The 24,804-nt window shown below is 38.3% G+C and overlaps 3 protein-coding genes across 8 annotated transcripts in view; 1 reads left to right on the top strand and 2 right to left on the bottom strand.

Moving 5' to 3' along the window:
• camk2d2 (calcium/calmodulin-dependent protein kinase (CaM kinase) II delta 2) overlaps nucleotides 1–3,406 on the bottom strand; it is a 31,102-nt gene extending 27,696 nt beyond the window's left edge. For all 6 annotated transcript variants that reach the window (XM_056764579.1, XM_056764595.1, XM_056764586.1 and 3 more), the window contains exons 1-2: nucleotides 3,094–3,406; nucleotides 1,597–1,691 (exon numbers count right to left, since the gene is read on the bottom strand). In XM_056764579.1, the coding sequence (XP_056620557.1) occupies nucleotides 1,597–1,691; nucleotides 3,094–3,155 (157 nt within the window). In that variant the 5' untranslated portion in view covers nucleotides 3,156–3,406. The remainder of the gene's footprint in view (nucleotides 1–1,596; nucleotides 1,692–3,093) is intronic.
• Nucleotides 3,407–10,212: 6,806 nt separating this feature from the next.
• On the top strand, nucleotides 10,213–11,674 carry cxcl8a (chemokine (C-X-C motif) ligand 8a). Its single transcript, XM_056766029.1, has 4 exons — nucleotides 10,213–10,435; nucleotides 10,674–10,797; nucleotides 10,944–11,030; nucleotides 11,145–11,674. Exons 1-4 carry the CDS (start codon nucleotides 10,372–10,374, stop codon nucleotides 11,155–11,157), a joined length of 288 nt encoding a protein of 95 aa, XP_056622007.1. The 5' UTR covers nucleotides 10,213–10,371; the 3' UTR covers nucleotides 11,158–11,674.
• Nucleotides 11,675–12,418: 744 nt separating this feature from the next.
• pde5aa (phosphodiesterase 5A, cGMP-specific, a) lies at nucleotides 12,419–23,203 on the bottom strand. The gene is given in 25 exon segments (XM_056730001.1): nucleotides 12,419–12,973; nucleotides 12,976–13,036; nucleotides 13,201–13,284; nucleotides 13,477–13,552; nucleotides 13,743–13,805; nucleotides 13,988–14,065; nucleotides 14,179–14,279; nucleotides 14,414–14,501; nucleotides 14,775–14,869; nucleotides 15,005–15,130; nucleotides 16,206–16,354; nucleotides 16,989–17,037; nucleotides 17,251–17,426; nucleotides 17,608–17,686; nucleotides 17,894–17,996; nucleotides 18,120–18,179; nucleotides 18,182–18,279; nucleotides 18,475–18,564; nucleotides 18,805–18,848; nucleotides 19,144–19,231; nucleotides 21,128–21,232; nucleotides 21,234–21,644; nucleotides 22,815–22,830; nucleotides 22,876–23,035; nucleotides 23,038–23,203. Coding segments are annotated over 25 exon segments (2,640 nt in total). The 3' UTR covers nucleotides 12,419–12,899.
• Nucleotides 23,204–24,804: the final 1,601 nt, after the last annotated feature.

Genomic DNA, 24,804 nt, shown 5'->3' with positions numbered 1-24,804 from the left:
CATTCACTGTTATTGTATGGACACAACAACCAATACAAATCAATGGGTACAGCAGTGTTTTTTAGTTATAACTTCTTTGTGTTCTGCAGAAGAAAGAAAGTCATACTGGTTGGAAATGACAAGATGATGACAGAATTACATTTTTACACAATATTAATAATAGTGTTTTATAATACCCGCTGTTATGGCATAAAAAACCTATATTGTGACATAAATTTAAACAAGTGTGAAAAAATAATAAGGCAAAACGACAAATGTATTTTTAAGACTAGTTCTATAAAACAGTCAAATGTATAAATATATTATGCTATTTTGTATTGTTCAGGCAATAATACAAGAATATATTGATTAATACAAATTTTGCAATGTATTCAAGGAGACCAGTGAGATTTCAACCTGTCAATACCCATCTCCTCTTTAAATGTCATCCTTAACCAACTCTTAATCCAAAGCCAGAGGTCACGATCTAACCCATAAGGGAGGGTTTAGTATCCGTGTGGGGGTATATGTGCATCTGTGTGCACTGACATTTTTATGCGTGTGCTTATAGAATCACAATTCTTGAGCTTAAAACAGAAAGGGGTTAAGACCATCTCTCACGCGGCATCCGATGTAGCAGGGCACTGCAGTGCTGATTATCAGAGAAAGAGAGAGAGATGAATACAACATAAACGGCCACACCAACCGATGCTGTATTTTTGGAAACGCTATCCCAGCATGCATCAGCGCAGTGATATGGATCCCAGAATCTAGGTGTCCATTTCAAATCTGCCGTGCAAAAAAGGAGGGGGTGTAATTCAAGCCTAATGATCCAGATAATATTCTCGTTTTCACACCTAAATCCACTATTGGGCGAGAGAAATGTTAAGGGAAATGTTATAATTATAATTCAGAGAAAAAGGCAACAGGACATCATTGGCTATTTTGAGATAAGATGCTGGGAAGAAATTATTTGATTGGTTGTACTGAGGGCAGGAAGATAGCCAATTGGCTGTTTTGCCCTATAGCGGCGGAGCCTGCAGGCAAACAGGCCAGCAGCAACAATTACAGTGACGGATCTGAAAGAACTGGGTCGCTCTATGCCCACACTTTCCAACAGGGGATAAGACCATTCAAAGCCTTTGAAAGCACACACACACACACAATAAAAATGTAAGTTCTGTGTACACATGAACATAACATGTGTCCACTAATATTACACTTACTTAACACAAATTCATCATACAGGCTGATTGATAAGAGTGACATGCATGAGTGTCAAATGTATAATCCCACAACAACGCTTAAAGGGATAGTTCACCCAAAAATAAAAATCCTCTCATCATTTATTCATCATGTCATTCACACAATGGAAGTAAATGGGGGCCAATGTTGCTTAGTAGCTTTTCTTTTTTGTGTTCTGCAGAAGAAAGAAAGTCATACATGTTTGACACGAGGGTCAGTAAATGATGACAGAATTAGAATTTTTGGGTGAACTATCCCTTTAAACACAAGCAAACGTTACGTCAGCACAGATGAGGCCCAGATGCAAAGACTTTTCACTGCCTCACACCTGACAGGAGCGTGCAAAACAAAAATCAAGCCGTCTTTACATACCCCTGGCGGAAAGCTTCTTCGTGTTGATGATTTTGGCAGCGTACTCTTGGCCGGATGATATTTTCACGCATCGTCTCACAATAGAAAACGCTCCCCTAAAGAAAAGGGAGGAAAGAGAAGAGGCAGTGAGGAATAAATGGGCACAAGGCCCTGATGCCGAAAGGATAGAGCATATGGCACAGAGAGTAGAATGTGTGCCATGACGGAGGCACAGCCTGAGCTTTTCCAAGGTTACACAACTATGGTTGTTTGTTCATGTGTGTGGGTGTTTGATGAGCGTGTGGGGGTGTTTTCAAATTGCATGGGATATTCGCTCGCTGGCCACCTATGCAGTAAACACATCTCTGGCGTTGTGGGAAATGAGGAGGTTAATTACACATCACCTTAAATGCCCCCTCTGGTGTGTTTGTTCCTTTCTCATACAGAGGGTTTTTTTAAGCAACCAAAAATACAATAAGCATATGCATTTTGTAAGATAAAATCTGGTTCAAATGAAGAGTTTGGTTCCAGAATGAGATTACTCAATTATTACATTTTTTCTCAAAACCATGTTGTTCATTATGCTATCATGCATATATTGTGTTAGTTTGCTATATATTTTTTGTTATTATGGCTTAAATCAAAACAAACCAACAGCAGTTTGATTGATATTAATTGGAGTGCACAATTCCAATGCGCAGAAGGCGCAGAAATCATATTTTGCACGAAATGTTATTGCAGAGATTGAACCATGCAGCGACGAGGAGGATTTCAAAGACAGCTCACAGTTGGTTTAAAAACACTCTCAATTCGGGTCATTTCGGAGGCGATCAGAACGCATCAGCACGTCCAAATGCTGAAACGCACCAGGGCATCTCCAAAACTCCAGATCGGAACCACCAATGTTGCCCCTGCTGCGCACCCTACAGCACCCTCCCCTCACACTACAGCCGATCCACCCTCCCGACCCTTTTTCAGACGCAACGCAAGGAATCCCCAACGCGATAATTAACAGCACGGGAATGTGTGTGTCCGCGCTGTCGCATTGCCATGAGGATTTCTGTCTCCATGGGAAAAATACCGAAACCCATCCCCGCCCCCCTAAAGATATGTCAAATCCCCCTCGTCTCTCCTCAAAATTGCATTATTCAAGCTCCTCGGATATCTGACGTGCTGTCTGAAAGTCCGCGTCTTAAAACCAAATCGGTGCCTTTTCGGGCAACATTTCTGGGCATCACCATGTCCAAACGCGCCCGAAAATCATGTCTGCATGGGCACTCGTATAGTTTTGGAGTGACCAGTCGATGCAACATAACGCTCATGTCAAGCTTATTACAAGCGTTGGATTTGTTAACAGCTAAGGCTGTCAAATACATCATTTCATTGTGCTTTCAGCAAGATGTCAAGACCTTGGTTGACAAACCAAGAACAATAACATTTCGCATGCAACGGTTATATGGCAAATCGTGCAAATTATACAACAAATGCATATGCACACAATCATTCACGTGCACTCACTTTCCGAGCTCCTCATAAAGCTGATATTCGTCCGTAAATCTGGTGCAAATGGTCAGAGCCATTGTGATGGGGAATCGGCAACGCGAGGAAGAGGATGATGCGGAGAAGCGCAGACGGTCCTCTCGTCCCTCCTTAACACCGACTGGAGAGCACTTGAGCAAATATCGTAGAGTCCGCTTGGGTTTCTGTCTCTTGAGGTGAGATGCGCCGATCGATGGCAGTTGATTAGATATGGTAAAGTGGGGGTCGATCACAAACGGAAGGAAAAAGCGCGTTCACATCCGACTGTTCCATGGGCTCATCATTATGCGCGTTGACGTTGCCATCTCTCTTTAGGACGTGTTCACTGCACCTCGCCCCCTTCACTCTCCCCTCCTCACAAAGCAATGCCCCGCCTTCTTAGAGATTTGTAGAGTTTTAATATTTGTACTTATCATTAAGGTCAAACGTAGACCTAATGTTCAATTATTAAATATGACATCATACTAAATATATGAATATATGTACTTATAGAAGTAGTAGGCCTATAAAATTAAATATAGATTAAACAAAAAATGTGCGAATCTTGGTGATGAAAGTGTTCAATATATTCTTTCCTTTAGAATTTGCTGTATTTAAATATTGCATCCCCAATTGTCCTGCATTTTAAACTTTCACTCATGATTTTCTTTGTGTATTTTGATTTTAGAGAGCAAAATGGGTCATTTATAGCCCACCTACTGAAAAACAACAATGTAAAAAAGAGACCCGATATGAATGAATGAAAAATCGAATGAGTTTTTTTCGCAAAGTAACCTATGCTTACGCACATAGGCCTAGCTATACCTTTTCTTTGGTTACAGAAGAGTACAGGAGAACCAAAAAATATATATATATATATACAGCATATAATACACAAAAATAGGCACAGCAGACAAAGAGCCTATTAACACTGATACAAATGTAATATAGCCTACAGCAGGCCCACGTGCATAGGTTGCGTTAAACCAATATTATCAATAGGCTAGAGGCTATTAGTGTGTATTGCACATACATTGTACGAAATAATAGCCTATACGTGTAAAGATGTACATTTGAACATTATTTCAAAATAACCACAAATTTTACTTCTTAAACATACTTATTAAACATACTTATTAAATTAACTGCATGGAAGGGTAACGGAGGAATCCTGACTAATCAATAACTTCACGGCGCATCTGCAGCCAGAGTGCTAAAACGTAATGACGCATATTTTACAGCTGGCATTTTCACGCATGCCCACGTGGGGAGCACAAATTTCTTTGCAGTTCTGTTTTTTCACCACACGAGTGCACCGCTGTGAAGGCCATCATTTAAAAGAATATTCTGTCATTTTACGGTGTGGATTCAGTCAACATTTTCAGTTCATAGGAACGAGTCCTGTTGGCTCTTAAAAGAATAGTTCACCTTCCAAATTAAAATATAATAATTTATTCACCCTGTTGTGATTTTTTAATGTCACCATGAAATCATATGAAAAAGTGTTTTACACAGTGTTGCAGTGATCATTATAAATGATTTATCACCGCACATTACATTTTTTTAATTATTCACTTAAAATCTTTAATACAAAACATTAACCTTCCATCCCCTCTCAACCAAAACACTTCACGCCATGACGTAAGCAACAAAAAAGGGGTCGGACCAGAGCCGTTGAAAGAGGGAGAAGCTACGTCCTAAATCGCCTACTTCCATACTATATAGTAGGTGAAAATGAGTAAGAGTCATGAATAGTTTCTCCGGGAACTATTAAGAGCCTCCATAATTTGCAATTAATCTGAAAAATGTATTTACAAATAATCTGAAAAATGTTACTTACGCAACCTCAGTTCCCTGCGTATGGGAACAAATACTGTGTAGCAGGACGCTATGGTTAAAATTCATTTTTCTCCGTTTTTCAATAACGTAGTGAAAACTGCAAGGCCATTGGTTTATGAAAGACAAAACTTGAATCCAATGGCAGCAAAACTGCACGGACCTATGGCGATGGAGCCCGCCAAAGGGGGCGGAGTTTATGGCTATATAAAATGACAAATCACTGCAGTGTCCTCAGGTTACTTTGACTGAATCGATGCCCATGCAGCTTGGAAGCATGGCAAAGAGTGCAGATCTCGTTCCCGTATCTCAGGGAACCGAGGTAACGTAAATAACCGAGTACCTTCCCTATCGGTACTTCACTTGTACTGCGTAGCAGGGCGCTATGGGGAATCAATATAATCCTTGGGTGTTACAAGAGGAACGATAACTCAAAACCTAACCCGAGACAAGTTTGTGGGCCAAGCATGAGCAGGAAGCCCTGCCGAGTGGACAGGGTCAAGCTAAGATGTGGCCCAGTCCGGTAATCGTCCCAATGACCTTGTGCCTAGGGCCGGCACGGTTGGAGCAACCGTAGGCCGGCAGGCTAGTGTAAATCATAAGCAGAGAGGACCTGAGCCTGGAAGGCCGGGAGATCCAGACTATAGAATCTGCTAAATGTGGATGGTGAAGCCTAACAGGCAGCCGAACAAATCTCCGCTATAGACGCACTGCTAGACCAAGCCCAGGACAAAGCAATACCTCTAGAAGCGTGGGCTCTAACTCCCATGGGGCATTGAAGGCCCAAGGAAGGATACGCTAGCGAGATAGCCTCAACTATCCATTTAGAAAGTCTCTGCTTAGTGGCCGGGGACCCTTTGGTGCGGTCACCGATGCAACAAATAGCTGTTCCGAGTGCCTGAAGGGGGCGGCACATTTGATGTAAACCTTTTGCGCTCCTACGGGGCACAGCAGGTTTAGCTCCGGGTCCTGTTCGGAGGAGGGGAGTGAAGAAAGCACCACTCCCTGTGCCCTAAACAGGGTAGAGAGCACCTTCGTTACGTAATGTCCCAGTTTGTGGACCACCCTAGAGTCGTCAGGCCCAAATTCAAAACAGGCAGGGCTCACATAGAGCGCCTGTAAATTGCCCATGCGTTTAACCTATGCCAGTGCTAGCAGCAGAGTGGTCTTTAGAGTCAGGTAACGAAGGTCCACAGACTGCAAGGGATCAAAGGGGGGGCTCTTCAGAGCTCTCAGCACCGTGGGAAGATCCCATAGAGGGATGGTTGAGGGGCGAGGGGGACAGAGCCGCCTGGACCCCTTTAAGAAACAAACAACGAGGTGGTTCTTTCCCACCATTTGCCCTGCTATAGGGGCGTGGGAAGCCGAAATGGCCAGACTCATCCATTCCCTGGAGGAGTTTAGCCTGGTAGATCTGGAGCTCCGCCATGGAGTGAAGCGCTGATGCCGCTTGGCCGGCGGACAATAAAGAGCATCCAGCGAGGGCAGAAGTCATCTTACACGGCTTAAACAGGTGGGCTACTTTTGCCGTCCATCCAATGGCAGTGTGTGGACATACAGTAAGTGTGCAGTCACAGACTCATCGAGGGGAGGCAGCCTCTCTTAGCCTTTTTTCCTCTGCGCCATTAACCGTGGTGAGAGCGGAGGATCATAGACGAGCCGAATAGGGGGCGCGCCATGACCTGGTAAGTTCCTCATGAACTTCTGGAAAGAATGGTGAAGTCCGCTGCCGAGGGGCTTGACGGTGCCCCGGCAGGAACCACTCACCCAGCTCCTCCACAGCCTTTGTGAGAACCTGCGCAATGTCATTACAAACACCCACGTGTCTCCATACAAGACGTAACACACACAAGACATGGTACTGTCATGACCCAGTCCACAAAACTAGACATTTCAAGACAAGGAAAGGACCATGACAGGAATGAAGAGCTATATTTTATTTATGTGACATTTATAGGCCACAATGTTGTCTCGGCAACAGCGGCCACTTCCGCTTCCTGTTAGTATGTCCCAGTGTCTGCAATCTCTTTTGCCATGCAAAATATCTATTAGGGCATGGTATCAGTAGGTGAATTGGAACGAAGGGTTAGAATCCGTTGCACTCGAATATACGTCACGATATGGAAAAGAAGTCAATCACAACTTCTGTTTCATGGTGACTTTAAACTGTGTGGTTTTCTTTCTTCTGCAAAACACAAAAGAATATACAGATTTTGAAAAATGTTGGTAACCAAGACCCGTTGGTCCTCATTGACAATCAATAGGACCAGCGTTTTCTTTTTCCAAAAATGTTCAGGTTTAATATGACAAGATAGTAAGTGAATGATGACAGAATTTTCCTTTTTATGGTGAACTATTCCTTTAGCTGTTTTGTGACAACCATCAGCAACCTGTTCTCCACTTCAGGCACTTACAATCAATTAGTCTTCCTCGCCTCTTATACAATTCTCACAGAGATTAAATGTCTTCTGATTTATCTCATACTTCCTGCAACCTTTCCTCAAACCCCAGGACGTATGATCAAGTATGTCACAATATGCAAATACACACAGAAGAACAGCAATTGTCTTTTTTTCTTTCTTTTTTTGATGCATAAGCAATTTTCACTCATACAAACAAGGAACGTTTTTATCAATGTCATCATAAGGCAACATTATTAGTCATTACTGCTCTTTTAAACAAATACAGTATTTATACATGAACATATATTTTTCGTCACCCATGCAGCAAATTAAAGTATCCAGGATTCCACAACAACACACTGAAAGACTGTAAGGGAGAATCAGTTCAGGAGGTTAAAAAAGGAGCTTTATGTGCTGAGTATGAACATGCAGGCTTCAAACAAAGATATCTGCCAGACACACGTCAAACACACATTTCCTGCATTGCCACATCCACCGTTCTCACCGCTTCAATTTCACACACAAAAACACACCTTTTTTTCTGTCATAGTAGTTTTATTAACCTTTTGAGCACCGTTGGGAGGTCAGTTCAGGTATTTCCATCTAAAGCTAATGTTTTTATATGTGACTCCGTCTGCTGCCTCTGACGCAAATTCCCCGGGCATTTCCCATTTCCTCATGAGGCCAAATATGCACAATTTATTACTTAAAATAAATACCTTCTATCTGTCTGTCAATCATAAGCTTTTTATTTATAGTAGAAAGGATTTTTATCTTCTTAATGGAGGGTTTTGACAGGTTTATACTTCAAAACCAAAATATTAAAGCTGCAGTATGTAACCTTGGTATTTGACCACAAGAGGGCGCATTTCCACAATAACAAAGGCGAAGCTGGATGACGCTATGAAGCAGGTGACGATGGGAGATGTCGTTTTAAATGCGTTTTCGCGATGTATCTAAATTGGATAAACGAATCATGATCACGGATGAGGTAATTTATTTGTTTTTGTATTACCTGTCTATCAATACACTCGCGAGAGCAGAGTCTCTGTCAAGTCCAAGATTGTCGCGCAGCTCTCTCCATCTCGAAAACGCCTGGCCGATATTTATCCTGGTTTTATTACTCCGTTTGTCACACAGTCTGCGTGTATCCAAATATGGACGCTTCCGTTTTACTGGCACTTCAAAGAGTAATCGTGATCCATAACAACCACTTCCGCATTTGACCATGTGATATTCTGGTCTACACCGGAACAAAGTATAGAGCGGACATTGCGTCACTGAGAGACGACATTTCTTTTCCGGGACGGCCAGTTATTTAAAATCGGAATTTCTCTGAAATAAAAAATCTTTAGAGACTTTTGAAATATTGTAAGTACACAACTGGAGGAAATATATCACACTGTGCAAGTTATTTTCTGAAATTTTATTACAAAATTATTACATACTGGAGCTTTAAGACTGTTTAGAACTGTCTGTTTAGCTTACATCCTCATCTGAATCCTAATTCCCAAGCAAATAAGTCACGCAACATTCCCGGATGCATTGTTTTGATGGGATTTCTTGTGCATTGTTTTGATAAAAAAGTATAGGCCGCAGACAACAATGAAACTGTCTAAACAAAGTTTCTTTCTTATTTCTTTCCAAACATTAAGCAATACTGGGCAAACTTTCTCAAGAGACGGATATTTGTGGTTTGGCATCAGTCTAATTTTTTTCTGCTTTTCATTTGTATCTTGTCACTGATACTACTGCCAAAGACTTAATGCAGTTCAGAAATGGTGAAGTTAGAAAAAGTTTAAACAATTGCTTTAACAGACATATAATAAACAAAAACAGCCTTATAAATTTCTATGAATAAAAGCAACTAAATTATTTAAGGTAAATATAAAAAAACATATTCTGTGAGCAATGTCCTAAGGCATTATAACCCTTCAACTTTCCAGAAGTAAATGATTTACCAACCGCAATGACTAAACAGTTGTTCATACAAAAAAATACATACGCAGACACAAATAATGCAGTTTGTTAAGATGAGTTGTGTTATTACATTAATCTAATCAAAATCTATAGAAATATTTACAAATGTATCTGTACAACCATTTGCAACAACGTTATTACTTTCCACCCCTAAAAAATGAACTCTTGGTTCTTGGCCAAAATAAGTTCTACAACATTTTTTTTAAATGTTTTAATTTCGTGTTCAAAAAAGGCTACATGAATACATTAACATTGCCCGTGATGATACTTTTGTGGCTTTGTTGCTTTGCCAACTCAAAACAATACAAATTTCTTCTGTATTTTAAATCTTTGCAGATTTTATAACCTGTAGTTGTGCTATGTTGTGGCATTTTGGAAAACTTAAAATCTTAAAGAGGTATAGTCTATTCACCCTCATGTCATTATGACTTAGAAGAAGGTCAACTGATTTGAAGGTCAACATTGGACCCCATTGACATTGTATGGACACAAAACCACTGAGACATTTCTCAAAATATCTTCTTTTGTGCATAGAAAAAAGAGTGATGTTAATTTTGGGATGAACTATCCCTTTAATGTCACTGCAATCCTAAATAAAACTGAGATATTTGCAATAACAACATAACATGTTTTGGCCAGCTGTGGTTGCGTGATATTGTTATTTAATTGTGATATGTTTAAATAAAATTTTGTTTGCGTTGCAATACATAGACGTCACTGTAGAAAACCACTAAAATTCTATAAGCTCCATCATTCTACTGTCACTTTATTGATCACATGAGTTAACCATGTGACATGCTCAGGAATTAAGAATTTATGACATCAGCGTAAACTTTCCCAGAGCGGATCTTGCGCAACCCCCTTTGACTCATATCCAGGACTGGGCTTTAAAAGAGCTCCAGCTTCCAAATTTTCATATCACTTCCACATCCAGATACAACAGGGATACAAATCAGCACAAAACAGAATTTTAAAACATTCTGCAATTACATTATCTAGTACTTTGTTTTTGATTTAGTTGATTCTGTGATACTTTTATCCGAACATTGAACTCTTGAAAATGAACTGCAAAATCTTCACCGTCTCCATCATTGTCTTCCTGGCATTTCTGGTTATTTGTGAAGGTAAGAGCATTTATAAAGATCATTTTAGCATATATACAGTAGGTGATATATGATTACAGTATTTGCTAGTACCAGAATTTTTATCATTTAAATGTGCAATGTGCAATGTGCAATAAGATAATGATTTTAAAATATAAGAATTAAAATATAAATATAAATAAACAAAGTGTATAATAAAGAGATTACAGTAGGTTCAATAGGCCATACCTTATATTAAATGTTGTATTTCTTATTTTAGGAATGAGCCTGGGAGTAGATCAACGCTGTCGTTGCATTAAAACAGAGTCTCGCCGCATTGGCAAACATATAGAGACTGTAGAACTCTTTCCCCCCAGCTCTCACTGCAAAGACACAGAGATCATGTGAGTGTTCACACGTTTCCTTTGACCAAAGTTTTTTTTTGTACAATGATGCTGAAATACAGTATAAAAATCTAAGCATTATTGATATGTTTGTTAGTGATTTCTATTGGATTTTTGTTTATTTGCTTTGTTTATTCATTCCACAGTGCCACTCTAAAGAGAACTGGTCAAGAGCTCTGTCTGGACCCAGCCGCTCCTTGGGTTAAGAAAGTCATTGAGAAGATCATTGCCAAGTAAGTGTTAACAAGCCCTTATAACATTGGTTTGGGATTAGAGTTATTAAAGCTAAATATTATGTTTTATATCTGTCTCTCTTATATATATCTCTTTTCTGTCTCTGTTTACAGCAAAGCACCATGAACATCTCGACTATCAACATCAACGCTGTTTTTAAAAGAAATATTAGGCATGAATCTTTCCACTTCAACAGAACTGATGGCAACATTGTTGCCTTTTGTGTGTGTGTGTGTGTGTGTGTGTGTGCGTATTTATATTGTATATATTGACAATTAGTATTTATTTACTGAACAAAATTAAGGTTATTTATTTTATATATTTTATATTGTTTGTAATGCCAGAGATTTTATACGTTTTCTATTTAAGCCAAAGTGTGTTTGGATGTACAGTATGACATTTTACTTTGATATTAAGCTTTACGCTTTCTCCCATTCACATACTGTATGTGATCAAACGGTTCGTCAAGTTATTATAGGATGTCATGTCATTGATAACTACTCATTCTTGAGTATAACAGACAGACACAATGATGTATTTACAATAGATCAAGTTTCTACACTCAATTTTGTAAGAAGTTTTGTTTCATTGATTTTGTAATAAATATTTATTTTGTAATAAATTTTGTACTAAAAAAGAATAATACTTTGTGTGTTTTTTACTTTAAGATGGGTTACATTTTGGAACACTAGTCTTGTGTTGGGGGTATCAGATCAGATGCACATGAGTGTGATGACGTGTGAAAATATTTACAGTTCCTTCAGACGCTTCAAAAGTATTCAAGTTCCTGTAGCTCAATGATAGACCATTGCTTTATGTTTTCTTAACGGTATTAATAGAAGTGCTCCTACAAATGTAGTTAAACTCCCCTGGTTATAAAGTGGTACTGTAAACACTTCTTTAAACCAAAAAGTTGGTTTTATCTTGGTTTGGGCAAGTCTCTGTCACTGCCCTGCAGTGTAGTATTCAGCACTCGAGATTACAATCATACATCTCGCAAAGTTGCTTCTTAACAAGACTGCACTTGCCACAGATCACGTGAGGACTCGTGACCACATAACTGAAAAACACCACTCTGTTGCACCCTGAGGCACTCCCCCATAATATTCTATTGATCACATTAAACTTCGGGGATTTTACACAAATGGAAACTTACAGTATAATAATCAACATGAAGGTTTCCATTTGTGCATGTTTGCTTTAGACAGATTTAAAATCGTATTTTTTATCGAAATGTTTTTTTTTAACTGTCAACACTACATAAATCATAAACATTCATCTGTTTTAAAGAATGTACATTATTATATAAATCAAATATCTAAATTGCATTAGTCAACAGAAACTCAAACAAATACAGCATTGTGATGTAAAATAAAAACACATCAAATTCAATCTCTTTTTTTTATTGTTTTCAGTCACATTTTAAATATTTTACCTCATTCTTCGCTTGTTTAGACTGTAGACTGACAGCCAAATGCATTCACCAGCCATACTGGATACACTTTCAGACATCTATTTAGTTGACCAGTTGTGAATGTATAGCTTGTTTCTACTTCAATATATTGTTCAAGATTAAGCTTAATTGCACCACAAATCTACAAACTGTATTAGGTATGATGCTGCCTTAGCAGTGCTACTATTGAAAAAAGCTTTAACTTTAAGGTGGGACAACAGCTGCTACATGTACGTTTTCAAATCTACTATCTCTTTTGTCAGAGTTGAATTACTAAGAGGCCACAGTGATGATATTTCTTTTTTAATCACAGGGAATTTCATCATATGTGGGAAAAATCTGAATATCAGACATGACTTGTTTCACCCTTTGAGTGCTCCATTCCTCAAAATCCGATTTCCTTCCTCATATGGATTCATGAATTTTTTGTTACTTTTATTTCTTTCTTTCTTTCTTCCTCTTCTCCACTTTCTACAAGCTGTTGCCAGTTTTTCTGTTCCTTCTGCAACTTTCTAACAAAGGGGAACAAGACTGGAAAATGCTGGCCAGGGCCTGCAAAACAAAGAGTCGAAAAGAAATACATTGTGTACGAGTGAAAATGTCAAGGATTTGCTGTCTAGAGAGAGAGACACAGCATTGCAACAAAAGTGCAGTACGACACACAGCACACATACTGACACACATGTCTCACAGGATGTGGGCGGGCAGACTCTTACCTTGTAGAGCGGTGAGCAAATCCCGTCTATATAATCAACCTGCATGTGAGGTAAGTGTGAAGAGTTTTCTCGATCCATCACATTCTGATAGAAACAAAGTGATTCAGCCTCCGTTTGTAAGATTGTGTCTATTAAATATCATAATAATATCCTCATTCACACTGGTAAATCAGTTAATAATTTGCTTTGGTTTGAGAAACTAGACAACAGAATGTCCCACTAAATCTCAAATGCAAAGTTTATCATACAAAAAAGTAGAACATTTTCTTGACTTACAATTGGCTGCGTTTTAAATTCGCACTTCTCTCTGTCTCCTTGTGCAAAGAACTCGGTTGCTACAAGTTTAGCAATCTGTTGAGGTAAAGAGAAAAATTATTGTGTTTGTGTGTGTGTGTGTGCATGCATACAATACATAACCGTTGTTCTTTTATGTGTGTGCATGGCTGCACTTGTGGTTGAGTTTCATGTTCATGTTTTAAGTTTGCAAACAGATGTTCGTACAGTACACTTAGAAAGTACTTAAGAAGGAGTGAGTGCTTTCCCGTTTCTGAAAAGGCCATGGTTTGGTTATTGCACACATGTCGCTTGCTTTCATTAGCATTGACCTATTTAAACGATAAACATCAGTTAATACGGGGGCAGGAAGTGGTCAAGAGCAAACAAGTGTTAGTGGTATGTGTTTCCTGTTCCTGTTCTATACTGCAGTAAGACAGAATTTGTACCGTTGTATAAACTGTAAAAGTGTGTTTGTTAATGTGCATATTTCTGAATGTTAACATTTTCATACCTTAACAGTTCTCTGTGGTGTTCATCCTTCCACAGACAGCTGCTGTTTTGAGCACGTTCAAAGAACATAGTTCTCTTCCTGAAGAAGCACCAAAAACATGAATGTACACTGTTATGTTCTATAGTGTTACACACAAAAATCGTTTGGAGTCAACATCAATGTGGATGACTTGAAAGGAGATGATGGCTTACTCTAAATAAACAGTAAGGTCTGTAGCCAGAATGTTCTTCTCAATCATCTGTACACAAGCCTTGTAATCTTTCTTAGAGAGCGAGCTGAGAATCTGACTGCCCTGAGAAAGACAAGGGTGGAAAGGATTGATTTTATAATTGGATTTGTTTTAACATCAATAAATGAATAAATAAACTGTATTAAATTGAAGGAGTGAGTTATGAATAGAAGTATGAATGGATGGATGGATCGTACAGGGTTGTTGAGAATGAGACGGCACATATCAAAATGATGATGCTCCAGGGATGAATGGCCATACAGCTGAGCAAGAGGCTGGTTACTCCTGTAAAACAGTGCGAAACAGAAGATAAGAGAACAGGGCATATTTAGAAATGTCACACGTACAGTGTAATAAATAACTGTATCTATTTGGCAAACATTTATTTACACGGTTGGAGATGCATTTAACCACATTGCATTATTATGCCATCAACGAACCTTAAACAATGTTTAACAGCAAAGTCATTTGTGTTACCCTGCATTTAATGTTTTCCATTGATGACATTTTTCTCATTTATGATGCAAATTATGAAAAGAGTAGAGTAGTGTATTGTACCTTTCAATATACAAGTTATTTACTCCTCTGTGGTCCAGATCATGGCTCAGGCAGGCAACAATGAGAGCAAGAACCTCCAGACTGCTTAAATTATTCTACATTGAAAACACAACATCAGAGATTAAGCACGACAGAGATAAACCAATAATTACCTCTTATCATTTAGTTGAGAATAAGGCTTTTAACTTGTTAACAAACTTATGTGCATCTAAACATTTCCAAAGTCTGACCTTGAGTTCATCTTCTGCCTGGAGTATGGCAAACATGCACTGGGCGGTGCTTAATGCATGACTCCAGTTATGATAGGATACATTCCTATAGCCCTTCCTTACACTCAACACCCACTGACACAGGCTCTGAAACGAGGAAAGGAAGACATTCTTTATCCATCTCTTACGAGTAATTCTTGAAGCTTAATGGCGCATCCGGTAGCACTTGTTTCCCATACTGGGTTCTTATTACAGTAAATATAATAACTGGGTAATAACTAGGTACTAACCCTGAATCTACCCCTTAACCTGAACTTATACCATGTAGTTACCTTATACTGCACAGTACTTTCTTAGGTATTTAAACTGTAAGACTATAGGTACACGTACTGTAAAATAAAGTGCAACTGCGCTTCCTTTAAAGGGGTCATATGTCACGGCTAAAACGAATATTATTGTTTGCTTTAGATGTAATGAAATGTGTATAAACGATTTAAGGTTTAAAAACGTGGTATTTTCCACATACCGTGCATGTTTGTATCTCCTCTTTGAACTGCCCCTCTAAAACGCACAGCTTTTTACAAAGCTCATCGCTCAGAAAAGCGAGGTGTACTATGATTGGCCAGTTAATCAGTCGGTAGGGATTGGTCAAATACTGCAAGCGTGTGACGGAAATGTAACTCCTCTTAACATATTTGGAACGTAAGGTTCCCAAGCAATTATACTGACAGGTATGCCCACCTTACTTTCGAATACATTTGGGCAGTTTGGTCAACTTGTGCAACGAACTGACTTTGTGGGGGTGTGGTTACGCGAGGCGTTTCATACAGGTCTGGGCTGGCATTCGCTTTTAGATATGCATCTTATGTTCTGACATTTTTTTAGACACAATTTTACGTGTCTAATACAAGCATGGGTAACTTGTAACACACGAATGACACAGAAAAAGACGTATTCACACCATATGACAAAGGGATAGTTTACTTTAAAAGAAAATGATTATCATTATTTACACACCCATGTCATTCCAAACCAGTATACATATCCTTTGTTCATTGAGGACCAAAAGAATAGATTCAGTTTCATTGAAAGTAATAAAAAAGTCAATAAACCTGCCTTAAAAGTCATAAGGGATTGGAATAACATGAGGGCAAGTACTGTAGATGAGAAGTTGATTTTTTTGTAAAATATCCATTTAAGTGTGCAGAATGATACCGGAAACCTTGTAGTCAATGCTGAATTCCTGGTGTAGGTTGAGATCCAAGAACATGCGCACAACAGCCTGAGCCATGGGGGTCAGTGACATGTCACAATCACTGGAGCCAAAATCCCGTAAACAGAGAGCATCTGCTGATGGGATAGTTGCCTTCTGAAGGAGAGGAAAGAGAGGGAAACAAAATGACTTATAGCAAGAAATAGATAAAAATCATAGATAAAATCATTCAATATTTCAGACAGATTCTATAAAAATCCTGGTTTTAAATAGACTAGAACCACACACATACACGAATAATTCCTTTTAAAGGAAGTAGCAAGTTCTCTAATGTATACTTAAGAATTAAAAAAAATATATAACTGTGGTAATTATAATAAATGTTTCCATTATTAAAGGGAAATAACAACAATTAAAAAGTTTTCAATCTTTATAGGTTTAAATTGCTTAATCATTATATTATAAATTGAATGTATAATCCTAAATGTCACTCCTGTTAGTCACTCTTGTGAAAAGCACAGTACTCAAGCTTGGACTGGTTTAGACCGGTTTTGTATAACGAAGCCAGATGAAGGAAAAGCTGTTTATTTCTCACGCTGTAAGATGGGTGTATTGTGAAATATGGTATGTTCAATTGCAGTAGACTTAATAGAAATAAATTTAAATAGACTAAAATGTATGAGAGTAAAATAGGAATATGATTGTAGTTTGTTATACAAAGAAAACGTTAAATGTGGCCTAATATTATCAAAGAATTTGGTTGTTTTCTATAGATTAACAGCATTCTCATCTCCAGGGCTTGAAGCTCCTCTTGTGAAGCCGAGATCTGATAAGATAATACCTGCATATGCAAAGATCCACCACCAAAACACACACACAATTTAAAAAAAAGTTATATATCTAATGCTCAATTTTTCTTTTGTATAATATTCCATATGTAACTGTAAGGAAATTCCATAGTTTTGAGTGTATTGGACCGTTGATTTAGCATATTTCTTCATGACACGTGCGGAAGTGGTTTCCGGTGACTAGAGAAAGTGACATCATTTCCTACCTCTTTAGTAACATCCAGGTTGGCTCTGGTTTTATCTCCCATCTGCAGCGTGATAAATTTTTCTAATCCTAAAGCGCAGTAAACAGCAAAGTCTTCCAGGAGGCGTTCATCAGCTCGGCTAAAAACATCATTCCCAGGAATCGCTGCGTTTCTTTTATTGACTAACTGACACACACCTGTAAAAAGATTTGTATATTTTACTTGAACTATTGTAATACCAATTTTTCTGTCAACTTTACGAACTCCTGTAGAGATTAAGAAATGTATAGACTGTAGTATCAATATTAACATACGTGATATGGCACTTAATGGTTTGATCCTTTTTTATAAATGCATGTGTAAAAAGTGAATATTTACCTATGACGTCATCTCCTGGTTTCCCTATTATAGGTGCAAAGATAAAAGTTGTTGTCTGAGGGGCCTCCAAAATCTGGCCCTTGGGGAACAACCCATAACATACACAAGCACACACAAATCAAAAAAATCCAAATGTGAGGTACTTATGATGAAATGTTTTCCCCATTTACAAAAAAAGGAAGAAAAACTAAAACATTTTATTATTTTTCAAGGGGACTTTTATGGCTATATCGGTACATATGATAAATTATCAGCTCTGTCATATTTTCCAACCACATTAACTCACGGCATTGTTGTCATGCTGGTCTGAGGTCATTTTTGCCATGCTCGGCGTCTTGAATGAGTTTTGTGCATGCTTGGAGTAGCTATGGTCATTTGTGTCACAGTCCCTAAAAAAAATCACAAAAACACCTGTCAGTCTGGCCTTTATTTAACATGATTCACTAAATGATACACTTCCTTTGTTTTTAATATGTAAGTAATACTGAACAAAAAAATTATATTTGTGAAACCTTGCAGAACACTGGACCGAGCCGCTGTTTTCGTTAAATTCAAAATGGAATACCTCTAAATAAACCCCCTGCAAGACAGCAAACAAGAGACAGAACCTGTGTTGGTATATCTATTAACCAAGATATCATGTGACACCAACCGAGCCAACTCCAACAGAACCTGTCAATCAAATATATAATACAGAGAATATAAGATAAAGTAGGATACTGTGTGAGTAGGATATATAGATATAATAGTCGTAGTATTTTAACCTTACTGCAACTATCAAAACCAAAATATCTCACCAAAACAAATGATGGCTATTGTACCATGTGTTATTATCAAATAAATGTAAATATGAAGTGTATGGTATACCTTGTTGCGTTTGCTCTCTTGCTCAGAGTTCTCATACAGCTGACTGTTTTCCAAAATCAACCCAAATAATGTCACGTGTGATGAAAGCACCTGGAGACAAAATGATTGGCCATTCTTGTGACCTATTTATTTAAGTCACATTACACAAACGGCCTGTTACTTGTACATCTATAATACAGTATCTGTTTATATAATTCTAGATAAAGCTTTCCTATGCCACAAAGAGTTACTAAAAACAATTAAATTTTAGTGAAGGGTATTAAATGGAAATCAATGTGTGTTGAAAGATTGAATGTTTTGTCATGTTTGTAACACTTAATTAACACATACTTTCTCATCTTGCTCTGAGAAGAACCCGTCTAAACATGTGCCTCAGCTCCTTTTACCCTCACACATGACCACACCCATAACCTGTAAAGCAAAGACACACCAATCGATAAAGTTTTACATTTAACAATCGACCTGATAAAACATTCAAGCCTATTTAATACAAGACATTATGTAATTCATTTTATGTTATATTTAATTTTTTGTAGCCTTTATGTACTTTAATTCTTTATTTTTTTTATTTGAATGACTTTTTTTAATCTTTTGTTTTCATAAAACATCGTTGACTCATGTAATGCTGAGCATACAGACAACAATTGGTAATGAAAATCCAAACCTCACCTGCTTTTTCCTGATTTAGGATGGGCACACACAGAATGCTTTTGGGTCTATCTATTCCCTTCTCATCCACACATTGAAATCTTGGATCCTATAAAAGCACAAATGAAACCACATTATTCAATCCTGTAAAATATTGCATCTCATATTATCTTGGATGTGACGACTCTGTCCGTTTAATGGTAGCTCAATAATATTATAATGATAGGTGAAACAGGTTGAAGCCTGTGGCATGTTTCACGCGTGTGAGAGAAATATACTCTACTCTAATTTCTCTACTTGCTTAAGCTCACAGCACCTTCTCTGCTCTCCATTTTGCTGGTCTCACTCTCTTACATTATGCTACCCGTCACAATACCAAATCAGGGTTGGAATCAGCATAAAGCGGGATTTCCCGCAGCCCACACATGCTCTGAACGCATAAAAACTCAAATAGACCTTTTGTGAGCCCCCACACAAACATACACGCACACAGCTTTGAGCTTTTGCACTGAAAATCAAATATTTAATCTAAAAAAGTGATAAATCTTAACCTTAAAGTTAAGCATTAGCCAACACAAACAATGAACAATACTTCTACAGAATTGATTAATCTTCATTCGTGTTCATTTCTGCATTTACTAATACATTTTAAAAATCAAACACGGTCCTTGTTACCATTTTTGAAAGAACTATAAACTAAGATGAATAATTGTATTGGCATTAACTTACATGAAAGATGGGGTAACTGTTATTTCATGCATTCTGACTTCTTTACACTGTTAAACGGGCTGGCTTCTCATGCTTAACATGGTCAACTAGTTGAAAAAAGAGTGGACGTATGACTTAGTATTTCTGTGCTCAATAAAGTCCCCCAGAATTCCAATTTGTGTCGGAAAGTCTGGTGCTAGCGTGAGAGAAAGAGCATGCGGACGTGTCACGCGCATCAACGTCGCTTCACTCGGCTGACGGAAGTTAAGCTGTGTTTGTTTGTTCACTATATTTTGGTGATGAATGTTATATAAATGGTGGATATAATGCTGGATTTGGAGATCGTTTGAAGTGATAGATGGCGCGGTCCCAGCACTAAAATATGCCAGACATGAATCGTATGCGTTAAGTCAAACTAAGCCATATGTCTGTGTTGTGTTGGCAGTCGGTGCGTACGTGCATAATGTAAATAACACGAAGGGATAATGCAACAATTTACTGTGTGCTCGTGCTGTAGTTCTGTCCCCCCTGCCTTCCTCCAGCATCTCGTTTATTTCCGGAAATAATCGTACAGCGGTATCTCTATTTTATAAATTTGATCAAACTAAATAGACTTCGAAGATATGAAGTATGCAATACTACTCAATAGGTACTCAAGATTGATACGAGATTTGTAGAAACTGAGATTTACCCCATCTTTAAAAGGATTCATAAATATGGAGGACAAAATATGACTTAAGTATAAATTAATAAATAAATACATGCATAAATGCAAAAATAGATGAACAAATAAATAAACGCAGAAATAAAGTATTAAATAAACCATAAAGCCGTGTTGAGCATCAGAAGCCTGGAATTTGATGTCAAATAAAGGCGATAGGAGGCACGCATTCCAACGACATACGGCAATTCTCTAGTTTCTAAACATCTTCACCCTGGCCCTGGTTCGGTTTCAGTGACTGAGTACTGTGCTTGCATGTGCAAATCTGCCCGTATTCGTGTGGACATGGCCTAATCTTTAAACTGATAAAGGCCTTGTCAAGCCCTCTATAGCTTGGCACACAATGGCAAACTGAAAGACCTTGGGGATTAACGCTCAAACTGTTATCAAGGCAAATAATTAGACCAAGGCAATCCTGGAATGACTGGAAAATCTCTGCCATTCTCTGTATTTCTGATTCATGGGGAATCTTGGACCATCAGTGACCTCAATTGACAGCAAGTGGTCTGCAAATTCCCAAATCTACACTTTTATAAATTAGACTTTTTAGAAAAGAAAAATAACTCTTCAAGTTACCTCACGAGCATCATTGATGTTAAGTAGCCTCCCTTTGCTGGCCACATATCCCATGATGCACTTGTACCACTCCATCTGTGTGTGGCCACTGACAGACTCTTTTTTTTGATTGAAGGACAGGACCCAGATTCTTCAGACCTGTTTTGTCCTCCGTTATCATCGAAAAATGACAGCACTGATATTGGGTGATCTCACAAAGGTGTAGCAGGACCTGAACCTGGGCATCTTCATTTTTAAGAAGACCGGGGCTCCCACCAAAGAGCCTCAGTATAAAGTCACAGGACTCACCTTTTCTACATTGGTAGAAAAAGGGTCCGGGAGTTCTTGGTGAGTTCAGAGGCCTGGGTGAACACAGTGATTTAGGCTGTGGTGAAGGTGAAGAATGCCATCGACCCTGGTCCAAGTTTAAAGAATCGTCAAACTGATGGATGTAAAAACAAGAGTGGGGTCTTTCCAGTTTGGTAGGGTGCACTGGTCTTCGTGAAGGTCCATACAGAGGATGGGCCTTGGGCTCTTTCTAAAATAGCCATTCACCAAATGTCTGAGAAAATAAGGGATAGCATGTTAAACAGCGATGCAGGAACTTTGGGCAAAGGGGGAAAGGTATGGATGGGCGGGAATCAATACAGTTTACCAAATAATTTTTGTATTTACATATTATAGTGTATAACCCAAAGGAAAAGAAAAGGATCTCTTTAATTTCTCAGGAGTTATCCAATGGGAATAAATGGAGGGCTCATAGACACCTTTGCTGCAGTCTAGGGCTTCTCAGATTCTTCTTTTGATTGAAAGAAAAATGTTTTCTATAGACCAAGTGTAAGAGAGGTCTCAATAATGACTTAAACTGTGCTCAGCTTTGCCAAGATATCAAAATCTGCGATTCACAATCATTTTATACATATACATTTTTTTTTTACTGATCATATGTACTTGAATCACCAACTATTTTTAAGATAAAGCTTTAATAACACCTGTTATTTAATAACAGAAGCAAAGACTTGAAACTGAAGACTTTTAATCTAAAAAAAATATATTTTTAAGATTGTCCAGTTGATGAAAAAGTGAAAAGATTGCAACAGTTTTCCTGAAACACGCCTCATTATGTCAATTACTTAATGTCTCATTCACCAGTGAGCCAACATTAGTACAAAGTGAACGAAATTACAATAACATTGAACTCATACAACTGTTTTACGATTATTGTTATATCTTAAAATAATATTGTAAGCTTGATGTTTAAGCGCAAGCTTGGTGCACAGAGTTATAGGACAACCCATTTGACTGGTGCAATGATCTAATGCAATGATTTGACGTTTTATGGTCTAAAGACTTCCAAAGATATTTATAAATATTAAGAACCTTAACTATTGATTGCAATGTAAAAAAGGTATAATAAAGAGCCGTCCCTTTTTCATTTGTTGGGTATTACTGCTTTTTGTTTAATCATTCTAATTCCCATGAATCCTACAAAGATTTTTTTTTCTGTTCGTCACATCCATAAAGCATGTAAATTTCCCTCATCTTAAATAAAAAGTGTATATAGATTGATATTTTTCTGATGTCTGGACTCTATCATAAGGGGTTTAGTAAAATATAAGCAGACAGTTAATTAAACTGTATAATATTACTCTAAGTAATAATACATTATCTGAGTTTTTTATTTCCAAGTTTTGACTGCAAATGTCACATCCTCCTCCATAACACTGGAATTGCCCAATTTTCTCCGACCAGATTACATGACTGCTCACCTTGAGGATCTTCTAAAGTAAGACCTGGCAGACTGGGAGTGATCATCCAGCCACGCTTTCACCCTCTCACTCTCCATTCCCATCCTGAATCCCAACCTTTGTGTTTTGGCCCCTGGGCCCCAAAGCGGCGAGAAGACCCATCCAGCACTGGTGATCACACGCTTTTCTTCTCACTTTCTTTTTTGTCCCCACGTCCTTTCTTCTCTCCACTCTTCCCATTTTTCCACAGCCTGGATTGGGATTCTTGAGACCCCCTGCGGATCGAAGTGTCTCCATACCGGCCCTCGCCAGGTAATGAGGGAAGTGACTCTGTATGCAAGCATGGCATGTTTTGTCTCTCCCGTCTTCTCTCCAAGGGACAGAGAAGATGCTGATATCACAAGGAAAGCACGAAACACTGAAGCGCGATCCGTGTTCAAGGCAGGTTAGAGGATTAAGTTTTGCTGTCACCAGCAACATTAGCATCCAATCTCAGTGCGATGTGGCGGTGGAGGCTAATCTGTTACATAAAATTAATCTCCATGATAACACCAGCACTTGTAATTCATTCAGAGAACTGGATTAGTGTCCCCAAGAACTAAAAATGACTCTGCACTCTCGTCTTTAACCCACTACGCCTGCCAAAAGATCTATTAGCAAATGTCAAGTTGGCATAGATAGACCTTACAAGACCCAAACTGAGATAAGAAAACAATGGGATTAATGAATGGAACTGCAAGAAGAAGCGTGGATAGAATTTAAGGTAAAAGTGCATTTTTTAACACCGATCAGTAGGCCTAAACCAAATAACCCATCTGTTATATTTCAATTGGGAAAGTGAGTTCACAATTAGATAGGTGGAAGAAGTTACTAAGATATGTAAAATATATTATCTGCATGCAGTTTTCCATGATCAATATCTTAAAACATAATACAGATAAGTGACTTTCCTAGATGGCACATAGGAAAGTAGTGACTGAACCAAAGAGGAAGCAGTTTTTAAAGAAAAACATAGTGACCAGAAACCTTCCCTTTTCGTATTGCCTGATTATTTTATAAACGTTTGAAACCTATATCTTAACAGAGAGATTATGTCTAGACAAAACACAATGTGGGAAAACCCCTGGTACAGTTTATCATTGTTTCACAAGAGCAACGGTAATAAAAAGACACATGATAAGCAGAGGTGTAAAGATTACTCGAAACCATACTTAAGTATAAGTACATATACATTGCAGCGAATATTACCCCGTTACAAGTTACATGTCACCAATTCCAAAACGACTTCAAGTCTTTGGAGTATCTGATTTTAACAGTATTTGAGTACACGCATACTGAATTTAGGCTCAAATAAGAACTAGTCCTCAAAACTTAAAGGGGTGATTCGCCGGAAATACGTGTTTTTCTTTGTCTTTGGGGTGTTATAAGTTGCCCATGCAAGTATTAGACAAGCAAAATTGCAAAATTTGTATTTTATCTAGAAGTGAACGCTCACCCAGTCCTGCCTGAAACGCCTCGTGTAACCACACCCCGACGAATCTACGTCACTTCGTAACACGATTTGACTAAGACCGCCCAAAGGCAAGTTAGGTGGGCGGTCTTAAAAATCTCATGTACCGTTGCTGGCGCAGCCTTAATGTTCCGAATATGGTAAGAGGTGTTACTTTTCCGCCCAGTATTCAGCCAATCACTACGCACTAGTTAACTGTCCAATCATAGCACACCTCGCTTTTCAGAGCGATGAGCTTTAAAATATCAGCGCGTTTCAGAGAGGCGGAGCAAAGAGTAGATACAAACATGCATGTGGAAAATACAGCGTTTTTAACCTTAAATCGTGTATACACATTGTATTACATCTAAAGCAAACAATAATATTCGTTTTAGCCGCGTCAAATGACCCCTTTAAGAGAGATGTCAGTGAAAACAAGAAACAGTTGATTCAACAAGTAA

The sequence above is a fragment of the Triplophysa dalaica genome, chromosome 2 (genome assembly GCF_015846415.1).
Source record: "Triplophysa dalaica isolate WHDGS20190420 chromosome 2, ASM1584641v1, whole genome shotgun sequence".
Taxonomy (NCBI): Eukaryota; Metazoa; Chordata; class Actinopteri; order Cypriniformes; family Nemacheilidae; genus Triplophysa; species Triplophysa dalaica.
Note: the sequence above shows the minus strand (reverse complement) of the source record. Positions and strands in the feature narration are given on the sequence as shown.

Bases quoted from the DNA above. Each gene is read 5' to 3' on its own strand.
- cxcl8a (XM_056766029.1), top strand. From the start codon at position 10,372: ATGAACTGCAAAATCTTCACCGTCTCCATCATTGTCTTCCTGGCATTT. The intron at 10,436-10,673 runs GTAAGAGCATTT...TTCTTATTTTAG, and splicing joins ATTTCTGGTTATTTGTGAAG to GAATGAGCCTGGGAGTAGAT. The intron at 10,798-10,943 runs GTGAGTGTTCAC...TTCATTCCACAG, and splicing joins TGCAAAGACACAGAGATCAT to TGCCACTCTAAAGAGAACTG.